Source organism: Cervus elaphus, chromosome 21 (assembly GCF_910594005.1).
Source record: "Cervus elaphus chromosome 21, mCerEla1.1, whole genome shotgun sequence".
Taxonomy (NCBI): Eukaryota; Metazoa; Chordata; class Mammalia; order Artiodactyla; family Cervidae; genus Cervus; species Cervus elaphus.
The window spans coordinates 30,445,155-30,471,398 of NC_057835.1; the positions used below are offsets into that span (position 1 = coordinate 30,445,155).

Below are 26,244 nucleotides of genomic sequence, written 5' to 3' on the forward strand. Positions count from 1 at the left end.
ATACTTTCCCGTGAGGATATTATTGGCAATGTTAGCACTTAAAACACCTATGAGTTTTCTTAGTCCATTCATTTTCATATGCATTTACTGATTATGTTTTTTTATTATACTGCTTAGGAAGCAAAAAAAGGTTTGAAATATACTTTGAATTAGGCGAGAATAAAGATATGACAAAATCTGAACATTTAATAAGGTATATACCCAGTGACAAGTAGGTAAACATCATAGCAGGAAGTAATTATAATCAGAAAACACCTTTAGAAATTAAAGCCCAATCATCTAGTTGTAACACTTAACAGAGTCCTGTAAAGATCTCAAAGGTAAGAGAAGATACTGACTTAACAGTATATGAATAACTGGAGCTTGCAAGAAAAATAAAATAGAAAGGAAACTTTGGGATTAATTATCAATCAAAACCCTTAAGTTTCAAAACTAGTAAAAGCAATGACAGTTTAAAATGTTTACCAAGTGCTTACTGTGTGAGAATAAATATATTGGCAAATAGAAAAACAATCTGGGGACTTCCCTGGTGGTCCGGTGGTTAAGAATCTGCCTTGCAACACAGGGTGCTTGGATTTGATCCCTTGTTGTTGTTTGATTGCTAAGTCTGACTCTTTTCAACCCCGTGGACTGCAGCATGCCAGGCTTCCCTGTCCTTCACTATCCCCTGGAGCTTGCTGAGGGGATACTGCTGAGTCAGTGGTGTCATCCAACCATCTCATCCTCTGTGGACCCCTTCTCCTCTTGCCCTCAGTCTTTCCCAGCATCAGAGTGTTTTCCAATGAGTCAGCTCTTCACATGAGGTGGCCAAAGTATTGGAGCTTCAGCTTCAGCATCAGTCCTTCCAATGGATATTCAAGGTTGATTTCCTTTAAGAGCTCATGCCTTGGAACAAATAAGCCTGAGAGCCACAACTAAACTGTCTGTTTGGCAAAGAAAGATCCCGAGTGATGCGACTGAGACCTGACAGCCAAATGAATAAATAAACAAAAAAGAAATGAAAAAGCAAAATACAAAACCAATCTGGACTTAATAAGGAAAGGCTTTATCCAAAAAGATTATTGTAAGGGGAGGAAATAAGAGGAGGAAGTATTTTTTTTTCTCACAATTCAGGATTCAAATATTTAAGTTATTTAAATCACTTATTTTAAGCTGTACAATGCTAAAGGTAAACTAAAAAAGATTTAAATACAACCCACTGCAAGGGAACACAATGAATGGCTTTTTATTTTTTCTAAAAAGCAAATTTGTTTAAACAGAAAAAAAGAATCACCATCTACAGAGTGCAGCCACCCTGTCTGGTATGCAGGAAGCCGTGGGAGACGGTGGTGAGAGGAGCTGGGATGGGGAACAGGAATCTGCAGAAGGAGCTTCGGCTCACAGATGCCGTGCAGCCTGGAAACATCCCGAGGTCCCTTGGGCCTCCTAGTACAGCAGGGGAGGGGGGCAATTCCAATAAGGAGAGCACTCGGAACATAAGACCTGTGACGGTCTCGGCTTAAGCAGAAAGAGTTTTCTTTCCTAGGAAGGAGTAAACAAGGCTAGAAAGATCTGGAGGTGGGAGGTGAGATGAAAGCATGGCCAGATAGAGAGTAGATCAGAGAATGTTTTACCCTAAGACCAAGTGAGGCTGAGCCAACCTTCAGGGCCCAGGGGAAGGAGAGAACCTTAACCTAATTCAGTTAATAAGCATTTTGTTCCTTTGATCAGTGGGGACCAGCAGGTCAGCTGATCATTTACGAGGCAAAGAATAGGGAGCTGAAGACTCTGTGTCACAGGTCAACCAGGGAGGGGGCAGCTGTGTGGGTCTGATCTACGTCACGTGGGCAGGGTGGTTCTTTGCTGCCAGCCTGCTTTGCTGGGACACAAAGGAGGGGAAGACTGCTTAACCTCTGCTGTTTTCCAGGATCACAGAAATTGGATCAATTTCAACACTGTCCACATAAATAAGCAAGATGGCTACCCCTGAAAAATTAAGTGGCTAATGAGGGTGATAACAGAGTAAAGTAATTCCATAAAGTGTAGCAAGTGCTGTCTGTGAAAAATAAATATGCTGGTTGCCATGGCAACGCAGAGGAGAGGCACCTCTCGTGGTGGGGGGTTGGGGCAGGCAGCAATGGCTGCACAGGGTCTTAATGGATGACCAGGACCTATCAGGTGGAGAGAAGGGTACCAGCTCTAAACCAGGAAGTATCAGCGAAGATCACAAAGGCAAACTTTAGGCAGCAAAGCTTACATCCAAGTGGGCTAGGGAAAAGTAGTCTTTTCTGGCTGACGAGAGATTTTTTTCCTCCTTAGGAGATCAAATAATAACAAAACAGAACTTTATCACTCACAGAGGGAAATGTGAGTCTCAAATTGAGTTAAAGCCTGTAAATGCTCCAGGATAAAGGTATGATGAGACTTTATACTCCGAGGGGAAGCTTGAGTGATGTCACAGCAACTGCTGGGAGCAGCTCTGGGTCTGCCTGTGGGGTCTCAACCCAGGCTTCCCAGGTGGCTCAGTGGTAAAGAATCTGCCTGCCAATGCAAGAGACGCAGGTTTGATCCATGAGTTGGAAAGATCCCCTGGAGAAGGAAATGGCAACCATTCCAGTATTCTTGCCTGGAAAATCCCATGGACAGAGCAACCTGGCAGGCTATAGTCCATGGGGTCGCAAAGAGTCAGACACAACTTAACCACTAAACAACAACCACCCAGGCCAAAAGCTCATGAGTGGGAAAGAGGTCTAGCAGGCATAGAGAAGCCCCACCACCTCCCTTGTATTCCTCACCAAAACTGTTAAGCCAGTTTTCTTCAGAGTGGGAGTCTATTCCTAAATATGTAGTGAAAACGTGTAGGTAACATGTTTGTATTTATCTAGAGTTTACTTTACAGCGTAAGCCTTTCTCTCCCAGTATCAAACTTGATATTCTAAAAAGTAACAAACTTCTGCTTTATTCCTCGTGAGAAACAGGCTGCAACAAGAGCAGATTTCTTCTCTTTTGCTTCAAACACAGAGCAGAGCTTTTAGGGGATCTGATATCCAAGCATCCTGGGATGGCATGCCCTTCCCTGGAGGAGAATCTGTGTCAGAACTCAAGCAGCAGGCACACCAAGTGTGGTGGATAAAGGGACCCTTGGTGGGGGCGGGTAAGGGGTCAGAGGCCAGGGTCAGGGCATAGATGGACACTGTCTGAGAAGAGGCACAGCCCCTGGAGTAGGATCACTGAGGAAAACAATGTGGGGGCAGGGCTCCTCCATGCTTGCCGGACCTTCTTTGCCACTCTGAGCTGTCAGCCTGGGTTGGGGACCCATAGGCAGACCTGGCACTGCTCCCAGCAGTTGCTATGACATCACTCAAGCTTCCCCGCAAGAGTAGAAAGCCTCACCATCCACTCATCCTGGAGAAATTCCAGGCTTTAACCCAATTTGAGACTCATATTTCCCTCTGTGAGTAATAGGGCTCTGTTCTGTTATTATTTGATCTTTGTAGCTTTCCCTGTAACTTCTAAAATGCTGTAGCATTTCCCACTTGTAATAAGAGGGAAACAAATATATTTTTTCAAAATGTTGTTGTTTTGTTGCTAAGTCGTGTCTGACCCTTTGCGACCCCATGGACTGTAGCCTGCCAAGGCTCCTCTGCTCATGGGATTTCCCAGGCAAGAATACTGCAGTGGGCTGTCATTTCCTTCTCCACGGGATCTGCTCAGTCCAGGGATCAAACCTACATCTCCTGCATTGGCAGGAGGATTCTTTATCGCTGAACCACCAAGGAACGAGAGAGTAGTAAAACATAACATGTCCTAAATTTAGAGGCAGGATCCAGTCTTAAAGCATTTCATTGGCTTTATTTGGCATCATGCCTTTTCTTGCCAGAAGAATCCTTACCACCCCTGACTGGGGAGTAGAAGTGAGCATAGCTCCCACTGTCCTGTCACCCAGATCTCCGTGGATAACATGTGTGAGGGGAGAAGGGAGCAAGGTGGAAAGAGGAGACTGGGGGAAGTTAAAAGTTAATAATGTAGTGATAACAATAACCTGACAGAATGATAAAGAAAAGAACCCCAAGTCCTTAAAAATCAAGAGTAGCCTAGAACAGGGGTCTTCAAACTTGGATCTAATACCAATGATCCGAGGTGGAGCTGATGTAACAAAAAAATAAAAGTGCACAATAAATGTAATGTACTTGAATCATCCTGAAACCATCGCCTACCTCCCCAGTCAGTGGAAAAATTGTCTTCTAGGAAACCAATCACTGGGGCCAAAAAGACTGGGGGCTGCTGGTCTAGAAAAAAAAGGTGGGAGATAAGCAGGCAGGGGAAAAAAGCTCCTGAGTCTGGAGGTTTGTCAAGTTGACAAAGGTAGTTAGAGCTAAATACAAGCCATCTAAGGAACTTGGTGCTGGAGAAGACTCTTGAGAGTCCCTTGGACGGCAAGGAGATCAAACCAGTTAATCCTAAAGGAAATCAACCCTGAATATTCATTAGAAGGACTGATGCTGAAGCTGAAGCCTCAATACTCTGACCACCTGAGGTGTAGAGCCAAATCACTGGAGAAGATCCTGATGCTGGGAAAGATTGAAGGCAGGAGGAGAAGGGGATGACAGAGGATGAGATGGTTGGATGGCATCACCCAACTCAATGGACATGAGTTTGAGCAAAGTCCAGGAGATAGTGAAGGACAGGGAAGCCTGGCATGCTGCAGTCCATGGACTCACAAACAGCCGGACACAACTGAACAACAACAACAAGGAGGAGTAACAGAATGAATATACTCTACAGCAGCAAAAAGGAAACAGGAATTAACACCAAACAAATCTCCTGCATCCAAAAACTCAGAGTGGAATAGAGTACGGCAAGAGAGTAATTTGGGAAATGTAAAATGAATTCCATGTGAGCCTCTGTGGATAAATCAAGGTTCCAGGATAAGAATTACATGGCTTTCTCAGCTTCTGTTTCTCAAACTGAAAGGTCAGTAGTTCAGAATTGGATTTTTGACTATAGTAGCTTACAAAGGTCATCCCTTCACCCGGGCATCCCATGTTGACCGCAAGACCAAGTTGACTGTCAGATCAGGACTGGTGGTTCTCAATCCTTGTCTATCCCAACCTTTCCTGTCCCAAAGTCATGAACACTTTGAAGCAGTAGGTTGGGCCCTGCTTGTGTCCTGGAGCATTCCAGGCATGTTTTGCTGGTGTTTCAGAATTCTGTGCCACCAGGAGTGAGCTAGGCAATAATTTCCTCTTGTGATGAGCTCCTGTCTGGTACCCACTGGGTCTGCCATATCCTTCTGGTTCCTGTTCACCCTACACTTGCCTTTGGGCTCTCCGATTCCCCTCCCTCTGACTCACGCAGTCAGCTTCAAATGCCCGTCCCCCTCCACGCTCCCTGCGTATCCAGACACAGCACCTTGGGTGTTTCAGAGGCTTCTGCTGCTGTGTTCCACCTTTCAGATCAGCCCCCATCTGACCCAATGGGGTCAGATGATCTGTGATATGAGCTGGCTTAAGTGTCTTTGCATATAGCCATTTAGTCTGCAAAATAGATGTGCAGAGTGGGCTATTCTTTATATATTTTCAACATGAAAATATTTTTTCATGTCTTTATTTTCAATACGAGAGAACCAAAGGCCAGAATCATTAAATAACCCACCCAAGGTCATACAGCTAAGCAAGAAGCTTAGGCTAGAATCTATATCCTGGTTTGTGTGACATCTAGAGCTTACTTGTTCTACCACCTCACACAGACTACTAGAGAATATTTGCTCTAGGGTTCTTATTTTAAAAATAACGATAAAGAGAAAAAAGTTGCAAAAATGGATTTTCCTCAGTTTATATGAATAGTCAGTGGTAGAACTGACTTTAAAAAGATCTCACTCCCAGACAAGAAACCGGCTACAGGAACCTTGAGATTTGACACTGTAAAATGGGGCAATTTTGTCAATTTTCAGCATCTCTGCATTTCCTCAGGAAGAAGTCCATGACCCATGAAGCCCAGTACAACCCATCTTTTCTCACCTCACTTTTTATCCTGATAATGCTGGGCACGGAGCCTCTATTTCTGCAAATATCTCAATGCATTGAATTGTTTGGGGTTAGGGAAAATTTTTAAGGCTCTATACTTCTTTATTTCTGAATGGGGAAATAGGGAGGAAAAAGACTATAATTTTCCAAGCATCTACCATCCCAGATACTGTAATAGTCACCTTTAAATTGACCAGTGATTCTCAAACTTGAGGATATATATTCGGATCTCCTGTAATGTCTGTGCAAATCAAACCCTGATGGGCTTCCCTCCCAGATATTCAAGCTCAGTAGGCTTAGAGTGCTGTCTGAAAATTTGCACTTTTTTTTTTATATGGATAATTTTAAAACTCTTTGTTGAATTCGTTACACTATTGCTTCTGTATCATGGTTTTTTTGGCCATGAGACATGTAGGATCTTAGCTCCCCACCAGAGATCGAACCCACACCCCCTGCACTGACAGGCAAAGTCTTAACGAGCAGAAAACCAGGGAAGTCCTAGAACTTGCATTTCTGGGAAATTCCCACACTTTGAGGACCTCTAATACACGCTGATATTTATCTTAATCCTCTCAATGAATCCAGAAGGTGCTATGATCCTCTTCACTTTTCAGAAGAGGAAATTGTGATTCAGATATGTGACCTCAGTTCCTAAGATTACCCAATTAAATAAGGACACAGGATCCTAGCACAGAACTTTCTGGTTCCCAATCTGTGTCTTTGTTCTTTCAAATATCCTACTCTACCATAATCAGCAGGTTTTCCTAAGGAACCACCTTCCTTCCCGCTGTAGGAGCCACATGCTGCTCTTTTGAGCTGAGATCAAGAGTGGGAAACATGCAACACTTAGATCCAGTCAGGGTCTCATTCACAGCCAGCTCACCCTTCGTTGCTCTCCCTCCTGGGTCACAGGGTTTGGTGACAAAAGGAAACGCTCTGTGTGTGTGTGTGGGTGTGTGTGTGGGGGGGGGTGGGTGGGTATAGTGTGTGTGTGTGTGTGTGTGTGTGTGGGTGGGTGGGTGAGTGGGTGTAGTGTGTGTGGGTGGGGGGGTGTGTGTGTTGGGGGGGGTGGGTATAGTGTGTGTGTGTGGGGGGTGGGTGGGTGGGTGTAGTGTGTGTGTGTGTGTGGGTGGGTGGGTGGGTGAGTGGGTGTAGTGTGTGTGGGTGGGTGGGTGTAGTGTGTGTGTGTGTGTGGGTGGGTGGGTGGGTGTAGTGTGTGTGTGTGGGGGGGGTGTAGTGTGTGTGTGTGTGTGTGGGTGGGTGGGTGTGCATGGTTATTTTGAGGCACTTAGGCTGCTTTAAGGGCTTACCCAGGTGGCACTAGTGGTAAAGAACCCACCTGCCAATGCAGGAGAACTAAGAGATGTGGGTTCAATCCCTGGGTTTGGGAAGATCCCCTGGAGGAGGGCATGGCAACCCACTCCAGTATTCTTGCCTGGAGAATCCCCATGGACATAGGAGCCTGGAGGGCCACAGTCCATGGGGTCACAAAGGGTCGGACATGACTGAGTGACTAAGCACGTCATGCTGCTTTAAAGATGGGGGGCGAGAGAATGGTGGAGAGTGGGGCACCCCTCGAGGGGTGTGCAGGAGTTGCTGTCACGGGGTGCCTCTACCCTCTCCTCACCCTCTATTAGTGGACACAAGGGGATGGTGGTGACCCAAGGAGAGATGACACCTCTCACCCCCAACCTGAGCCCTGTGAGTGGTCAGGTGGACGGAGCGGAAAGGCAGAGGATCTAGGCATCGGCTCTAAGGTACTAGGACCTCTGTTAAGGATGCAAGAGATCTTTACATTTGAGCAACTAGGAACAGGTCTGTGGCTGATCACCTATGGGCAGTTATCAGTCCCTGGTGAGGCACTGAAGTAGTCCATCCAGAGCCAGACCTGTGACCTGTGTCTAAGGAAGGTCACTGGGTCTCATGTCTCTCAGAGGACACTGACTGAGGGGGCCCAGAACCCGAATATTTGGCCTGGGTGTCATCAGCAACAGCAGTTCAGGAGAGCATGCCACAGACAAGCTGATGAAGTAGTAGAAGAAAGAAAGAAAAAGAAAGGAAGAAGGAAGAGAGATAAATAATGAAGAAAACAAGGAAGGGAGGGAAGGGAGGAAAGGAGGGAAGAAGAAAGAAAAGGAACTCTGCTACTTTTCTCGCAGGGCTGTGTACATTTTTAATTTGGATGGATTTCAGGATCTTATCATTGAAAGTAAATGGAAATTTTGTTTCTGAGTAATCTCTTTTAACTGTTTCAATAATTGTTAAACTTTAAGGCAGAATATTTTCAAATTGGCAATTTGGGGGCTGGGAAGACACTTTGTATTTCTTGGGCTTTGCTTTGTTCTGTTTTGTAACCAGGTGTCCATTCTGTCAGCTCAGGGCAAACATCATAGGCAGGATGCAGGCGCTGAAGACAACAGCCTTCTCTTAAAAGTATTGGTACAAACACATGCCTTTAAAATGCACTTAGAAGAATAAGCTATACCCAGCAGGTAAACAATGGAAAACATTTCCTCTTCGGCTTGTTGATGGTTTTGGTGTTTGTCATTCTAGCCCACATCAGGATGCATTCTATTCCACTCGTTGCTAAGTCCATCATTCTGTTTAGAGGGAACCAGGTGTAGAGACTGCCAGGATTAAAACTGGACAGAGGTGCGAAGTTATTAAAGATAATAGACCTGTGTTAAATCTGTGAGTGAGTGGAAGGTGCTCTGTCCAAAGCCCTGTGCTCATTGTCTTCCATGGGCCGTTTTCCACACGTACAATGTGTTCACAGCTGGCTGGCAGTTCTCTTTTGGGGTCTTTGTGAATATGCATGTGCCAAATCACAGGCCTGGCTCCCAACCTGGGAGCCCAAATCCATGCTCATTTCCTCCAGCATCTCTCAGGAGGGTCCCTCATCAACTCTGCACCCGCCATCTGGTATTGTTGGGGTGGCCAGCTCCCCAGGCGCCGCACGCCTCTGTGAGTTACAATCCAGGCGGATTTGTTTTAGTGTCACTAAGACTGACTTTTCCCTGGGGTTTAGAATTTTGTTTCAGACAAAAAAGTATACACAGGAGACAGTCTGGCAGTATTTTCCACCTTTTAAGGCTGGAGGCCAAAGTCAAGGTTGTACCAGCAGGTTTTGATAAAGCTACCAGAATCTAATTGATGGCTTTGAAGGGAATTTTAAGAAGACTTTGGTGTGAAGGCCCCTCAGTGAAAACAGCTGCTGTTTCCTCTTTTTGAATGGAGGCTTGTTCAGTGCTGTATCCCAGAAGGCTTTTAATACTGTGCATCTTAAGAAAGACAGATTCAAAGAGTCGTGAAAATGTGTTAGTTGGCTTTCCGGTGGAAAGTGACAGAATTTCTAACTTTCAGTTGCATGCATGCTAAGTCATTTTAGTCATGTTGGACTCTTTGCAACCCCATGGACTGTAGCCCACCAGACCCCTCTGTCCATGGAATTCTCCAGGCAAGGATACTGGAGTGGGTTGCATGCCCATTTCCAGGGGATCTTCCCAACCCAGGGATCAAACTTGCATCACCTATGGCTTCTACATTGAAGCTGGATTCTTTACTGCTGAGCCACCGGGGAAGTCCCCAAACTTCAGTTACCCACCTCCCAAAACCTCAGATTCTTAAGGGGGGTATTTGCAATGAACATGTTAGGTGGTAGTTAACTCTCTCTGTTAGCTTTATTGGTGAACTGGACTGTACTTGTCCTTCTTCCTTGGCATGTCCAGCGGACTCCACTTATTAGCACCCTCTTCCTCATGCCCAGGTCTCACCCTGGCTCCATTCTGCCTCTTGCAGATGGGAAAGAATGCTCCTCCCCAACCAGAGGGAGCTCAGGGCCCTTCTAATAGCATCACTGGCCTGGTGGGAGGAGAAAGAAGAGAGCAGACCAGAGTCCTGCTAAGAGGAGAGGACTCTGCCTCAGGCTCAACATGGGGAGGTCTTAGTCCCTCTGTGACTTGGCTACTGAAGTCTGGTGTCAGCATGTACTGCCAATACCACACTACACTAAGCTCCCTGGACTACCTGCCTGCCTTGCTTGGCATCCTATTCACCATGGCACTTACCATGGGAGGTCTACTGTTTGTTTTCTTCTTGGTCCCCTGAATGGTCAACTTGCAAACCAAAGATGTGCTACCTCCAGTTCTGCTGTACCTGCATCAGGTATAGGGCATGGCACATAGAATTCAGTTACCCTCTGCTGAAAAAAATGGGTGATACTTAGTGCATCTTTTCAAAGCTAATTCTCTCACACAGATCCTAGGAATTTGGCACTCTTCTTCTGATGGTACAGATAAGGAACTCAAGTCACAGAGAAATGAAAAAACAACAAGTTTGGCCAAGTCAAGATGATAGATTCAGATGCAACATCCAACCCTGCTGTCTGGCTCCAGAGCTTCCATCATAAACCACCATGGCCACACGTCCCAAGGACCATCCAGAGCACAGCGAAAGATGAATCTCTCTTTAATTCAGTAGGACCAGGTGGAGCATCGAGCCCAGCACATGCTGGTGGGGTTAGACTCTGATTCCAGGAAATGGAGCAAACTAGCTCTGCTTGAAAACCTCTGCCTCCTCTTTGACCCCACAGCAATCTCCTCTTCTCCCCCCAAATCTGGCATCTTGCAGTACAGACCAGAGTATGTGAAGCTGGCCTTCTATCTCAGCCGTTCCAGAATCAAGCATCAGGTCATACACGGGGGTTCTCCATAAATGAATGAATAAATGAATATCCAATAGGATCTGAGATGCTTCTTCCCTTGTTGAACAACCAGCTTTAATATGTTCCTTGGTTCCAATATTTGCCTTGACTTTTTAGCCATGAGACATACTTTGATAAGTACTCATCTTTTTCCTCCTGCTTAAATTGAAGTTTTGCAAAAGGCAGATCATTTGGGGTCTGAACTACTTAAGAAAAAGTGCTATCCTAGAAAGAATGAAAGAGTACCATATGAAATGGATAACATGGACAATTACATCTGTGTGACCCACTATTATCAAAAGGCAGGTGTGTATTTTGTTGGCTTAGAATTGCTCATCTGCTCCTGTGCAGTGTCTCTTTAGAGGTAATTTTCTAACTGATCATATTGAAGGTTTTTTAATAAAAACAAATCTCTTTATGAACCTATATTAAAGAGTGCATTGCTGCAGAAGAGCAATGCACCTAAGAGTCACCCACCAGAGTCAGGATGAAGCAAGATCCACTTTGTTTTTCAAGACTATGTGCCCCATGGGCTTCCCAAGTGGTGCTAGTGGTAAAGACTGCCAATGCAGGAGACATGAGAGACACGGGTTCAATCCCTGGGCCAGGGAGATTCCTCTGAAGGAGGGCATGGTGACCCACTCCAGTATTCTTGCCTGGAGAATTCTCTGGAAAGAGGAGCCTGGCGGGCTACAGTCCATGGGGTCACAAAGAGTCAGACATGACTGAAGTGACTTAGCATGCACACATGTGCCCCATACACTTATCAACATTTTTTTATTATAATTCTTGTAACTGTATTTTTTCCATTATTGACAATAACCCTTATGAAAATTAGGATAAAATCGCACTTACATTTTAATTTTTATTCTCAAAGCAAAGACTAGGCTGACATTGCACTGCTCAAGACACTTCACATGAGGGCCCCACACTAGATGCTCTAACAGACCGAAGCTCACTCAGAAAGATCACAGAGCATGTGGGGGACAACCACTTCTAAAAGCAAGAACTGGGACTTCCCTGGCAATCCAGTGGTAAGACTTTGCCTTCCAATGCTGGGGGTGCCTTCGATCCCTGGTGGGTGAGCTGAGATCCCACATGCCTTGAGGCCAAAAAACCAAAACATAAAACAGAAGCAATATTGTAAAAAATAAAGACTTTAAAAAATCCTTAAAAAAATAACCTTAGGTGTAAAAATGTGAAATATTAAGATAGACCTCAGGTATATGCAAAATACTTTCCCCTAGAATACAAGTGAAAAATAAGCAGGCTTTTCTATAATATTTCTTTAAAAAAAAACAACAAAGAATTAGCATCCATATGTCAAACTTTCACAATGGATGAATCACCAGTTGGTGAGGTTAGATCAAACACTTCTGGCCTTTTAGCAAGTTCCAAACACAACACAGGTGTGTATGACACTGCCTGTGTCTTTTAAGCCGCATCGAAATAATCTCTGAACTGCATCATTGATGCACTTGGTCTTTTTGCCAGGCAAGAAATGTTTTAAGGAAGGTTTAACTTTATCTGCTGTATAGACTAATAAGTCTATGGGGTATTAAATGAACAAAAATCGCATTAAACCATGGCTTCTCCTACTCATCCTTCTCCGTAGGGTTTCTGATCACGGAAGTGAAATCAGGAGGCCATGCTTCTTTTAGCATCCCTCACTTGATACGTTTTCTTCACTTCTTCTATTTCCCAAGTGAGCTATGTCTCCTGCAAGCCTGTGTATGTGGCATTGTCAGATGTTGTATTGGAACACGCTTTTCTCCTTATGGTAAAATACGATGCTGATGCCTTGCAGGAGTGAACGACTTCAATAAGCCATTAGTAGACTTTTGGTTCCTGAATGGTAGTTTTTATTACTCTGAAGATAAGCTAATGCTGTAATCAGCCGTCTTGTTAGAAGTACACACACATTCAAACAATCGTCAATCCTCAGACAGCTTAGAAAATGCATATTCTCTTTACCCACCTCTTATTGTTTTTGTTTATATGCCTTGAAATCAAAGGTAAAGCAAAAGTGAACAAAGCAATTACCATGCTGAGTAGGGGAAATGGAGCTGAGTGGAAGACTTTAGTTAACTGTGTGATTCCTGGTCCACGCGGCAGTGACGGTAGCACAGCTGCGGGGCATCTGTAATTTTTTGTGAAGGCTTTCTCACATCTGTCTGCCTGTGCAGCCACATGGAAATGGAGCACTGCTTGCCTGGTGGGCTGCCACAGTGGGAAGATGGAAATTTCTAGAAAAGTTTAGGCTGCATGAAGGGGTTGGTAGGGAATGAATGCATGTCCTCATCTGTTCCAGAAAGAAGTGGTTTGGTCAAGGTGGGGGTTCCATCAATACACTAAGTCCTCTAACTACAAACGAGTTCTGTTCTGGGAGTGCATTTCTAAGTCCAATTTGTTCATAAGTCCAACAAAGTTAGCCTAAGTCCCCAACTAACACAACCAGCTATATAGTACTGTACTGTAATTGGTTTATAACACTTTTCACAAAAATGATATGCAAAAAACAAAGAAAAAGTAAAGAAAATATTTTTGGTCTTTTACACATTGCAGTGCCTTGAGAAGAACAGTAGTACGAGCTATATCACTGCTGCTTTTAGGCTTGCTTCTGGACATCCTGGGCCTGAAATAAAGATACTGGACTGCTGTCCTCTATACACTACTGTAAAGTATGCTGTGACATGCTAAGTCGCTTCAGTCATGTCTGACCCTTTGTACCCCATGTAGCCCACCACCCTCCTCTGTCCATGGAATTTCCTAGGCAATAATATTGGAGTGGGTTGCCATGCTCTCCAGGGGATCTTTCCCACCCAGGGATCGAACCAGAGTCTCCTGCGGAAGCCACCAAGGAAGCCCTGGGGGGCAAATACCACCCCAGATTGCTGAATGTGATTAAAGGAGACAGAAACTTCCAGTTCTTTCCTCTGGGAATGTTCTTATGAGCCAGAACTAGAAATATCCTCTGTGTGCCTAGACTAATGGAAGAGGAATGGGTAATAACTCATTAATTTGTAGCAGACAAGGATCAAAGCAAGAGGGAAATGTTGAGATAAAACTTTCCAGAGCCTGGGCATTTAAATGCTTTACTCTGGAAATTAAACTGCTGATATTTCTAAGCAGTCCCTTACAATCTATGATATTTTGTTAAGATAAAGAAAGGCAATGAAATCCTCCTACAGCAAAATCCCAAGTCCTAAAATGTACTTTCTCTTTGTGTATTTTAAATACATAAATTATGTGTCTACATACATATGCAATGCATTTTCCAAATTTTCTTCTGCTATTCAGAGCAGGATATTTTGGACTTACATTGAAGATAAATGTATGTTGATGTTTTACAGTATCTCCTGCAGTGTAGCTACTGTTAAGTGGCAGCAATAAATAATAACCACCACCAGCTCTAATTGCTTAGAGAATTGCCAAGTGATAATCTGTGATGTAATTAAGTAAAAGAAACCAATGTTGTCTTTAACCACCTCCATAAAATAATTCCCTAGAGAAGTGTCAGAGCTTCCATGAGTGAAGTTCCCTTACAGAGGAAAATTAACCCTCCAAGCACACTATCCCTCAGCCAGGAAAAGTCAACCAGGCCCTGTGCTGGTTTTGATGTTGTTCAACGAACTGTTAATATGTGGAGCCTCCGAACATTTCAAAAATTACCTTTTGTTTTGCTTCTGATTCCCAGAAATCAGCAGGGTGAAAATAAGAGCCTGCGTTTTCACTGGGCTTAGTGAGTGAGCCACTGGTTTGTGAAGAGAGTTCAGGGAGAGGGTTTGCCACTCTTTCACCTCCACTGTATGTGTTTAGTCACTAAGTCATGTCTGACTCTTTGCGACCCCATGAACTGCAGCCGCCAGCTCCTCTGTCCATGGGATTTCCCAGGCAATAATATTGGAGTGGGTTGCCATTTCCTTCTCCAGACAATCTTCCCAACCCAGGGATCGAACCCCACATCTCCTGCATTACAGGCAGCTTCTTTGCCATTTGAGCAGCTTCTTTGCCATTTGAACCAGGGAAACTTCTATGGTGGCTTCATGACCCACATGAACTGGACTGGGGTGGGGCCCAGGGAATGTGCAGGGGCGCCCTTTTCTAGGAGAACTCTAGGGATCCCCACACCTCTATTCTGGTATGTCTGGTCCTGCCAAGTAAATATCATAGGCAAAGCACTCAGGTCCAATCTATCTTCTGAAACCTTTTCAAAAGGAGATTTTTCTGCTGAAGTGAAGCACGTGTTCAGTTCTGGAAGACAAGCAGGTGGGGTCTGCAAAAGGCTTGTCCCCTCTGGACACAAAATATGTTTATCCTAGCTTCAGAAGGATGACCAAACTGCTTGTCGTTACTGCAGTTTGTGAGCCATCACATTATAGGAGTTGATCTTCAAAACTTCTTCCTAGGAAACTTGCCTTATTGGAGCCAAAACTCAGAGACGGTGTTAGCAGTGGTAAGCATCTTCCTGAGGCTGAGAGCTGTGATGGTCATGGGAACGTTCTCTCTCACTCTCTCAGAATCCAATGACCTTGAGGTGTCTTGAGAAGGTTGAAAAGCAGAAGTGTGATAACCAGATAGAGAGATATCTATCTGGAAATCAGCCAACAAGTGGTATTTCTGTCAGAGTAGATTATAAAGCTATCCCGAATACAACATCTATGAAAATAAGCCTTTCCTTTCCATTATATAATGATTTCCTGTGGCTCTCTCCTTTTAATCTTTGATGCACTTGATTGCTTTGCTGCTGTTTCAAAAGCTTATGATTAAGAAGGCTAGAATTTTCAAAAGGGGGAAAGGATAAACCAACTTTGAAAACTTCAATGTGATTGCAGCCTCTCTAAATTCAATCAGTCTCTAATAAAGCTTCTGATGTAAATCACCCATATTTTTCAGGGCTGAGACTCCCAGTTATAGACAACTAATTTTAGAGTCTTTGGACTTCTCTTGGTTTTAAGCCTTGGGACTTCTCTTGTTTTCCTGCCAGGATATGTTGATCTCTTTATTAAGTACAGAGGTTTGGAGTTTTTGTTAGAGATGGGCAATTTTATGAATTAATTAAAATTATGAGATGCTGTATACTTTCAACTCAAGTCACAGGTGTGCCTTCCATGAAACATACCATCTATAGAGTTGTTTTGATAATGCACTATTTAATTTGAACTATCTTACACACTGTTGCCAGAGTTCATGATTTCAAAAAGGAATCTCTTGATTGCAAGAGTGATTGCAGCATATCATCCAGAAGGAAGGACCTCAGGAGGGCAAAATCATTCAAAGCAATGTAGTACCATGGGATGCATATTTTCCTAAAATGCCTCCTCACCTTATTGTCCAATGTCTTATCTTGAAAGTGATGTTATGGCTCTAAGAGCCAGACAGAGGAAAGAATATTCCATTTCAAGCAGTGGCTAGGATATTACCATGAACTCCATGCAAGATCTATAAATGTCAACTGAATTCCATTGTAAGTAAGAGAAATGTATCCATTCACAGCCATCCACCCACCTCAGAGGAGACCCTGCAGTTAAGCCGATAGGAACAAAGTTCCATGTCTAGTGTTAAGTGCTCTTTGGCATTTTGGAGACTCTTCCTAGCTTTTACTTTTCTGAAGCTCCTCAGCCAAAGGAGTTACCAGAATAAACAAGCATGAAATTAATTTTTCACAGTCATTTAGTAATAGATGGAATGCTCATAGCTCACTTTCATCAGGGTGGTTTCTTCCTTCTGTGGCTGCTGCTCCCTATGGATGCCGGCCCAATCCCCATCTAGAGAGCCAATGAAATAAACCTCTTCCTTGCTTGCATTTCAGGCTGTCTTAAAGTGGCATTTGGGGATGAATTCTTTCCCAATGGACTAAGAATCTTGTGGGATACCAGACTTCCTATCTGTAAGCATCCATCTAGCATTTACTATTAACTGTTCTAGACTGTAATTCTCTTATTGCCCACACTAGGTGAATGCAGCCGTGGCCCTCTCTTAAACCAAAATTAATCTTAAGGCTTAGTTTTTTTCCCATTCTTTTTAAAAAATAATTTTAATTATTTCTTTTTGGCTGCGCTGGATCTTTGCTGCCACACGAGGGTTTTCTGTGGTTGCAGTGAGCAGTAGATACTCTCGAGTGGCGATGTGAGAGCTTCCCATTGCAGTGGTTTCTCTTGTTGGTTTCTCTATATAGCACAGGCCCTGGGGCACAAGGGCTTCAGCAGTTGTGGTGCTCGGGCTTAGGTGTCCCACGGCATGTGGAATCTTCCCAGACCAGGGATTGAACCGGTGTCCCCTGCATTGCAAGGCAGATTCTTAACCAACGGACCACCTTGGGAAGTCCCTCCCATTCTTGTACCCCACAGTACTTTGTAGCATATTATTTTATAAATATGAGCCATGATGGAAAAAGGACTTAAGGACATACATGTGACATTGCTGCCCCTAACAATGAGCATGAGAGGCATTGCAGAGGAAGAAAATTTACCCACTGGTGCTCCCAGAGTGGGTTTTGACTATTTTCAGCATGTTACAGTTTCCAGTGGCTTGATTGAGGGCTTCTCCAATGGCTCAGCAAGTAAAGAATCCGCCTGCAATACAGGAGACATAGGAAACCTGGGTTCGATCCCTAGGTCGAGAAGATCCCCTGGAGAAGGAAATGGCAACCCACTCCAGTCTTCTTGTCTGGAAAATCCCATGGACAGAGAAGCCCAGCAGGCAACAGTCTGTGGGGTCTCAAAGAGTCAGACGTGACTGAGCAGAAAGAGAGAGAGAGAATGGGTTGGTTTAATGTTTGCCTTCATTCTTTTACTAAGAATCATTTACTGAACATCTACTATGTGTAGGTACCAGAGATTTACAGGGATTCAAAAACAAATAGTGCACACTTCCAGCCCTGATGGAGCTCATAGGCTGTCCTCTTCTCTTCTGAAGAGAACAGGAAATGTTCTTTCCTGCAGACATGATTCTGCTTCAGGTTTCATCACTCATGTGGCGGGAATTCAGACCCCTAAACCATGCACTTCTAGGCACCCCCTTGACAGCCCCAAGGTCAAGTCATATTAATACTAATATTGTGTGTTGCTTTCTTGGGTGCTGATTCTTACTATGTAAGAACTAGAAACAACTACAGCACCTTTGACTCACTTCCTACCCAATAGAGTTCCTTTTGCCTGTAATGGTATAACTGTCTTTCCTCTTTTTACCTCTATATCTAATCTGTAACTAAATTCTGGGTACTCTCCCTCATCAGTTCAGTTCATTTCTGTTGCTCAGTTGCATCTGACTCTTTGCAGCCCCACTGACTGCAGCAAGCTAGGATTCCCTGTCCATCACCATCTCCCATAGCTTGCTCAAACTCATATCCATCAAGTCAGTGATGCCATCCAACCATCTCATCCTCTGTCATCCCCTTCTCTTCCTCCCTTCAATCTTTCCCAGAATCAGGGTCTTTTCCAATGAGTCAGTTCTTCACATCAGGTGGTCAAATTGTTGGCACTTCAGCTTCAGCATCAGTCCTTCCAATGAATGTTCAGGGCTGACTTCCTTTGGGATTGACTGGCTTGATCTTCTTGCTGTCCAAGGGACTCTCAAGAGTCTTCCCCAACATCAAAAAGTTTGAAAGTATCAGTCCTTTGGCACTCAGCTTTCTTTATGGTCCAACTCTCACATCCATACATAACTACTGGAAAAACCATAGCTTTGACTAGACGGACATTTGTCGGCAAGTAATATCTCTGTTTTTTAATACACTGTCTAGGTTGGTCATAGCTTTTCTTCCAAGGAGCAAGCATCTTTTAATTTCATGGCTCTTCTCATTTCTCTATCATTTCCATTCCACTCTTACTATGCTGCAAATGGCTCCTCTTAATTGGACTCTGCATCTCTAGTCTCCTAGCTCCAAACCACATAATTCCCGTTACCAGTTCAAATATTCCTAAAGCATAAATTTACAACCTCTGCATAAACAGCCAGTAGCTCTTCCAGCAAGCAGAATAAAGATGGATGACAACTCTAACCGTATTTCTACATTCCTTTTCACTTGTCCCAAAGGCACTGGCAAACTTGCTGTTGCCCCCAAGACAATAGGCTCTAGGCTCCCAGAACTTACTGTTCATGTGGCTCCTTCTGCCCTTTCCCTTTTATGTCCAGAGTCCAGACCTTTCCCTCCATTACAGCCCAATGGAAAATGTTCCCAAACCTCCCAGCCACAGGTGATCTCTCCTTATAATGCCCAAGCACTCTGAAATTCCTATTACTTTCCACTTGATATCATATTCACTTATGTAACAGTGAAAGCCAACATGACCATCATCAGCTCATGCTATGGACTAGAATGAGTCGGTTGCTCTGTGATGGCTTTGTGTACATTATCTCAAGTTGTCATTACCAGGGAGGGAGGTACTATGAAGCTCTTTTTATAGATGAGAAAACTAAACCCAGAGAGACAAAATCACTTGCTAAGTTTATACAGAATAACCAAGATTTGAATCAAAGTCTGCTAACTCCAAACGCTATGCTGCTAATGACTATGCTTCCCATATATGTATTTTTAATGTCTTCTTCTAGTTTCCGTCTCTATCTGAAATATAAAAATAATATTCTTTTATCTTTTACGTCTGCCATAAAGTAAAATTTTGTCATACCTTTGAATAAATGCCTTCCTGACTTCTTATCCAGTTCTAGGTACTTCAGAACTTTTAAAATAAAACACTGAGTGATAAGAAATTTCATTAGCTGTTTAAGTGAGCAGATTAGATGCATCTGATGTTAATTGCATTCTCTTCAATTCTTGGGAGGATTTAAAAGCACTTGGATCAAATGTAATAAAATGTTGGTTTTATTTATTCAAGCCATCTTTTCATTTAAAACAAAAAGCTTCAATGGAGGCAACTCTAAAGATGAATTCATTGTGTGTATACCCAGACACATACCACACACACATACACACACACACACATAGAACATTTATACACTTGCTCACCACAGAAGCACTAATAAGAATGAACCCTGGCATATTGGAATTTGAGAACTTTAGATTCAGTGTCTTTTTTAATGGTGGATATGAGTATTTTGCATTCTTGTGTCTATATCCTGAGATGGATAAGCCTGTCAAAACTGGTCTAAAGAAACAATCTCTCATCTTCATGCTTAACTTGGGCTTCATTGATTGTTCAGCGGGTGAAGAATCCAACTGCAATGTAGGAGACACAGGAGACACGGGTTCAGTCCCTGGGTCAGGAAGATCCCTAGGAGGAGGAAATGACAATCCACCCCAGTCTTCTTGCCTGAAAAAATCCCATGGACAGAGCAGCCTGGCGGACTACAGTCTGCGGGGTCACAAAGAGTCAGACATGACTGCCCGACTGAGCATGCACATTCCTCTTAATTAATCTGGGGCTATGGTTTTAGGGGAGTAAGATCACAGAGATAAAATGTGGTTTTCATCAACATGATTTATCTCTGTTGTTGTTGATGCCAGCCACCTAGCTTAGGAAGTGTTAGTTTGGGTTCTCCTGTAAAGTCACTCTTTCTCCCTCCCCTTCCACACTGTACTCTTTGGGAAAAAAAAGTCACTATGCTCAGCCCACACTTCAGGAATGAGGTGCTATGTTCCACCCCCTTGAGGGTGGAGTAACTATATAAAGTACTTGGCATGTTAAATTACAAAAAGCTGAGAGGATTTCACAACTCAAAGAGAATAAGATGAATAAGAAACATGGAAAATATGAGGAAATCCATATGAGGAAGCAAAGAAGTAAGGAATTCAAGCTAATGATCAATGAAGATATGGGAAGTCACACCCCTCAACAGGGATAAAGCCTCATTACCTGAGACACATTCCATTCAACTTTTTGCTGCCCACCCAGTTCCTCTAGAAAAATGAAGTATTCAAACATTTGGAAACTACAGTGAATTTCAAAATTATTTTACTTCTCTCCTGGGATAACCCTGTAAGTATAATAATACTTCATTCATTACAAATGTCTATCAATAAGGTTCTGGTCTTGAAAATGTATAAAATAGTTTTCAGGTTTCCAGGATTCAGTGTTTTTTCTTGGGAATGAATACAAGTGGATATGTACTGGAAGTGGTGCTAGCTCTCATTTACAGAGGAGTAAAATGAGAAAACTAAGATCATGGCTTCTGGTCCCATCACTTCAGGCAAATAGATGGCAAAACAGTGGAAACAGTGACAGACTTTATTTTGGGGGGATCCAAAATCACTGCAGATGGTGACTGCAGCCATGAAATTAAAAGATGCTTGCTCCTTGAAAGAAAAGATGTGACCAACCTAAACAGCATATTAAAAAGCAGAGACATTACTTTGTCAACAAAGGTCCATCTAGTCAAAGCTATGGTTTTTCCAGTAGTCATGTATGGATGTAAGAGTTGGACCATAAAGAAAGCTGAGTACCGAAGAATTGATGCTTTTGAAATGTGGTGTTGGAGAAGACTCTTGAAAGTTCCTTGGACAGCAAGGAGATCCAACCAGTCCATCCTAAAGGAGATCAGTCCTGAATATTCATTGGAAGGGCTGATGTTGAAGCTGAAACTCCAATATTTTGTCCACCTGATGTGAAGAACTGACTCATTGGAAAAGACCCTGATGCTGGGAAAGATTGAAGGGAGGAGGATAAGGGGATGACAGAGGATGAGATGGTTGGATGGCATCATCGACTTGATAGACATGAGTTTGAGTAAGCTCTGGGAGTTGGTGATGGACAGGGAGGCCTGGCATGCTGCAGTCCATAGGATCGCAAAGAGTCAGACATGACTGAGTGACTGAACTGAACTGAACTGAAAATGAGATAGCACTTAAGTGATTGGCTAAAAATCATCATAATCAATAATATTTATTTTCACTATTCAGTGAAAAGGGCTGTCTTAAAAAAACTCTCCAAAGATCTACTTGCTGTCAAATATAATAATTCTCCTGCATATTTCTGCTGCATTTGACTTGGTTAACTACCATCTGATATTGAGTAGCTATTAATTTGTAACAGACCATTCTCAAACTTAGTGGCTTTAAAAAGCAGTCATTTATTGCTGCTCCCACATCTGTGGGGCAGCTAGAGTTTATCTAGGCTGAGGTCAGCTGGGTGGCTCTTCTTCTTTTGAATATGTGCTAGGTGGCCAGGGAGTCATCCTTGTCAGTCTAGGAATCTAGCTGTGGCATCTTTTTTTCCCCATGGCAATGGCAGAAAGCAAGAGAACAAGTAACATCTGAGGTCTTTAAGAGGTAGGCCTGCAATTGGTACACTGTCATTTCTGTCACATACAATCAGTTAAAGCAAGTTGCACGGCCAAAAGGCAAGAAATACACTTTATTATCAATGAGGTCAACCACAAGCTAGTGGGTGGATGCTCAGATAAGTGAAGAATTGGAATCAGTAATGCAATCTATTATATCCTTACTTCCTGAAACACTATCCTCTCCCCCCTTTAAAAAACACAGTACTATTGTGCTCCACTCATTTTTTTTTTCCTTAACCCTTTTTCTTCGACCTCAGTACTGTATGTAAGCTTCACAAAAGGTTTAGCTTTTCTAAGTGTCCTCATTCTCTCCATGTGTGTACTCTTTGTAAGAAAGCTAATCCAGGATCAGACTCTCCAATTCCCCAATGGTCATCTGCAGCTTACCACTGGGCATATCCACATTTTCCTTTGGAACTGCCTAACCTCAGAACCTTTGGTCTATGCTCCACTTAAATCAATGTTTCTTTCCAATAAAAGGCAGTATCTCTAAAGACTTGAGTCTTTAGATCATATGTGATACGAATGCAAAGAAACAAAAAATCAAAGCCCAATGAAAACTTACTCTACATTAATAGGAATTTGACATCTCTAAAATTTAGAAGAGACTATATCTAAAAGAAAATGATAATGATGAGAACAGTATCAAACACCAATTCCTATGAGAAATAGTTAAAGCTAATAATTTTTTTCAATCCAGAGATTATATGGCACATTACAACCACCATGTTTAGATAATTTAGTGTCTGGTATAGGAGGACCTGGGGCTTCCCAGGTAGCTCAGTGGTAAAGAATTTGACTGCCAAAGCAGGAGATTCAGGTTCAAGCCCTGGGTCAGGAAGATCCTCTGGAGGAGGAAATGGCAACCCACTCCAGTATTCTTGCCTGGGAAATCTCATGGACAGAGGAGTCTGGTGGGCTACAGTCCATGGGATCACAAAGAGTTGGACGTGACTTAATGACTAAACAACAACAACAGAGGGATCTGAGGGGTTGTTTTGGTAGCAGAACACTCAGTGGTCAGATTTGGGGAGGAAAAGTTTTGCTTGATATAAGGAAGACATTTTTAGTAAGAACTGTACAGAAACAAAATGGGCTGCTACCTGTATTTTTCACATGTCACTCTTATTTCCTGAAATGCTTGTTCCTTTTCCTTCTTGTCCAAAATCCTATTTACCCTTCAAGGCTTATCCCAAGCTTTCATTCCTCTATAAATTCCTGATTACTCAAATTTTATTGACCTCTTTAAACTCATGTTTCTAGTCTCTTACCCCACCCCAATTAAATTAAGTGATCTTTGAAAGTAGAAACCTGACATACTATTTTATAACTTCAAGTATTAAGCAGAGCTCTGAGCTTATAATAGCCATTCAGTAAATTCTTACTGGTTTACTAGTTTTTTGTTTGTTTGTGTTTTATTTAAGTATAGATGATTTACAATATCATGTTAATTTCAGTTGTACAACATAGTGACATGGTTTGGGGATTTTTTTGCAGATTATATTCCATTATAGATTATGACAAGATAATGGATATAATTCTTTGTGCTATACAGTAAGATCCTTGATGTGAATCTATTTTATGTATAGTAGTTTGTATCTGTTAATTCCATATTTGATTACATATTGTCTGATTTCCAATCTGCAATCATTAGATTTGATTAGAATTTGAATCGGATTGAAATGTTCAGGAATTTGATCATTTCACTTGATTTCACAAGTGGATGTGCTCAGTCGAGTCAGACTCTTTGCAGCCCCATGGACTGTAGCCATTAGGTGCCTCTGTGGAAATTTCCATGCAAGAATCCTAGAGTGGGGTGCCGTTTCCCATTCCAGAGGATCTTCTCAACTCAGGGATTGAACCCACATCTCTTGTGTCTCCTGCATTGACAAGTGGATTCTTTACCACCAGGGCCACCTGCAAAGCCCCACAAAAGGGTACAGTTTCTGATTTTAATGATAGACTGAAGGAATAGATTTTTGCCATCACTTAACATCCAGGCTTATATTTTTAAAAAATATTAAAACCCACTGAATTTAGAGATCCTATAAGATCTTAAATTTTTAGCACAAATAATTTGCTTGGAGAATTATCAAAATATGCCATCATTTCTTTGTATCTGGAAATTATTTGAAACAAAAATCAACTGGTAACTGAGAATATATGATGCGGAAGAACACACACAACGCTAGAGAGCTGTAACTCCAGTTTGTAGTCAGGTCTCCCTGTTGTCATAGTTACCAATGTACCAAGCAGACTCCTTCCTGAATCACACTGCAATCCTTCAATGAAAATAAGTGACTCTTCAAGCTTTATTTTTCTCTGTCCATGAACTGAGCCTACAAACTAGCATTGGTCACATAGTTTTTCGGGTTTTTTTTTTACATTTTGAGCAAGATTTTCAACATACAAAAGGAATAAGAGGTTTAATCAAAACAAGTGCCTCTGATGAAGGTCTTACCTCATTTGCTCAGCAATTCATTAAGTAGGTAGGTTTTGGGGACACAACTACAATCATGGCCCAGGATGAAGAGACAAATAAGAGATGCATTTCAATGAAATGCAATCAGCATTGCACTGGAAGCAGAGAACAGAGATTCGTGGAAACATAAAAGAGAGACACCTCATAAAGTTTGGACTTCTGGTGCAGTCAGATCAAAGGGAGGGTCCATCCTGGGATTCTCAGTGTATTGTTCCTATGAAATTTATTTATTTGGGGGGATGGTGGTTGTGAATAGACTTTATTTTTTCTTCTTTTTTAAATTTTATCATTGGAGAATAATTGCTTTACAATGTTGTGTTACTTTCTGCTATACAACAAAGTGAATCAGCTATATGTCTACATATATATCCCTTCCCGCTGGAGCCCCCTTCCCACCCACCCCACCCCACCCTGTAAGTCATCACAGAGTGCTGATCCGAGCTCCCTGTGCTACACGGCAGATCCCCACTAGCTAGCTATTTTACACATGGGAGTGTACATATGCCAATGCTACTCTCTCAGCTCATCCCACCCTCCCCTTCCTGAGATGTGTCCACATTCTCTGTGGCTGCGTCTCTACTCCTGCCCTGCAAATAGGTTCATCAGTTTCATGCATCATTTTCATGCATTAATATATGATATTTGTTTTTCTTTTTCTGACTTACTTCACTGTGTATGACAGGCTCTAGGTCCATCCACATCACCACAAATGACCCAATTTCACTCCTTTTCATGGCTGAGTGTATTCCATTGTGTATATGTTGGGTCACTGTATTCCCAGTCACTTTGGGTAGAGGACACCAGTGTTGCCCTGCAGGCTGGGCTCAAGGAGCCCAGTGAGCTGGCCAGGGCTCCACACACCAAGTTCTATCATCTGCTGATATTCACGCTCTGCCTCCTTCTGCTTTGGCTGCAGGAACTCCTTCACAGACATCCTCCGGGCCATCCTGCTGTCACTGGAAGTCCTTATTGAAGATCCGGAGCTTCAGATAAACGGTTTCATTTTAATTATAGACTGGAGTAATTTCTCCTTCAAACAAGCCTCCAAACTGACACCTTCAATCCTCAAACTAGCCATCGAAGGGCTGCAGGTAAGTTCACTGAACGTACTAGCACCTTACGAGACTGTATGTGACCGCGTGCTCTTTTCTTATTGCAACTAAAGTAATATTTGTCTTTGAGAATGGAAAAAGAAAATTTCGATAAAATCTACCTGTGAGTACTCTATTTCTATCCCAGCCTCAGTTTAGATGCTGTTGTTGTTGTTTTTAAATTAGACTCCATTTTCATTAACAGCTATAAATTACGGTTTCCACGGGTACAAATTACCTACTGTAGCAATTATGAAGAAAGCTTGGGGATGTTTAGCCAAATCCATCTGAGAGTTCACAAAAATTAAAGCTAGAAAACATCTGCTTTATGAGAGTGCTCTTGCAGTGTGGTGGCATGGAAGCTTTTCAGGGTTTCTGGGAGCATCTTTGCACAGGAAAATGTGCCTGGTGGGTCCTTACTCCCCCAGATGCTATATGCGGAGGTGTGTGTACTAAAGGCTATCACTTCCGGGCAGATAAAGGAAGCAAGCAGAACTCTACTTCCGGTTTGTATGACCAGTCATCAGAGCCTTGGGAAAGGGGCTTTTGTGCTGTGTAGAGGTTAGGGGAGTCAGGCCCTCGGGTTCCTTCTGCTTAAACGACCAGTGATTCTGTGAAAACTAAGTCAGAGGGGCAATGCTGTTTAACTTTGTTAACCATTACAATACAAAAGAAAAGGCATACAGGGAGATTCAGAACCAGAAGAGGAAACTCATACCCATT

At 42.8% G+C, this 26,244-nt stretch overlaps 1 protein-coding gene across 1 annotated transcript in view; it reads left to right on the plus strand.

Moving 5' to 3' along the window:
- CLVS1 (clavesin 1) overlaps nucleotides 1–26,244 on the plus strand; it is a 156,264-nt gene that overhangs the window by 37,773 nt on the left and 92,247 nt on the right. Inside the window, exon 3 of the mRNA XM_043879860.1 lies at nucleotides 25,347–25,521. Coding sequence (XP_043735795.1) covers nucleotides 25,347–25,521 — 175 coding nt within the window. The remainder of the gene's footprint in view (nucleotides 1–25,346; nucleotides 25,522–26,244) is intronic.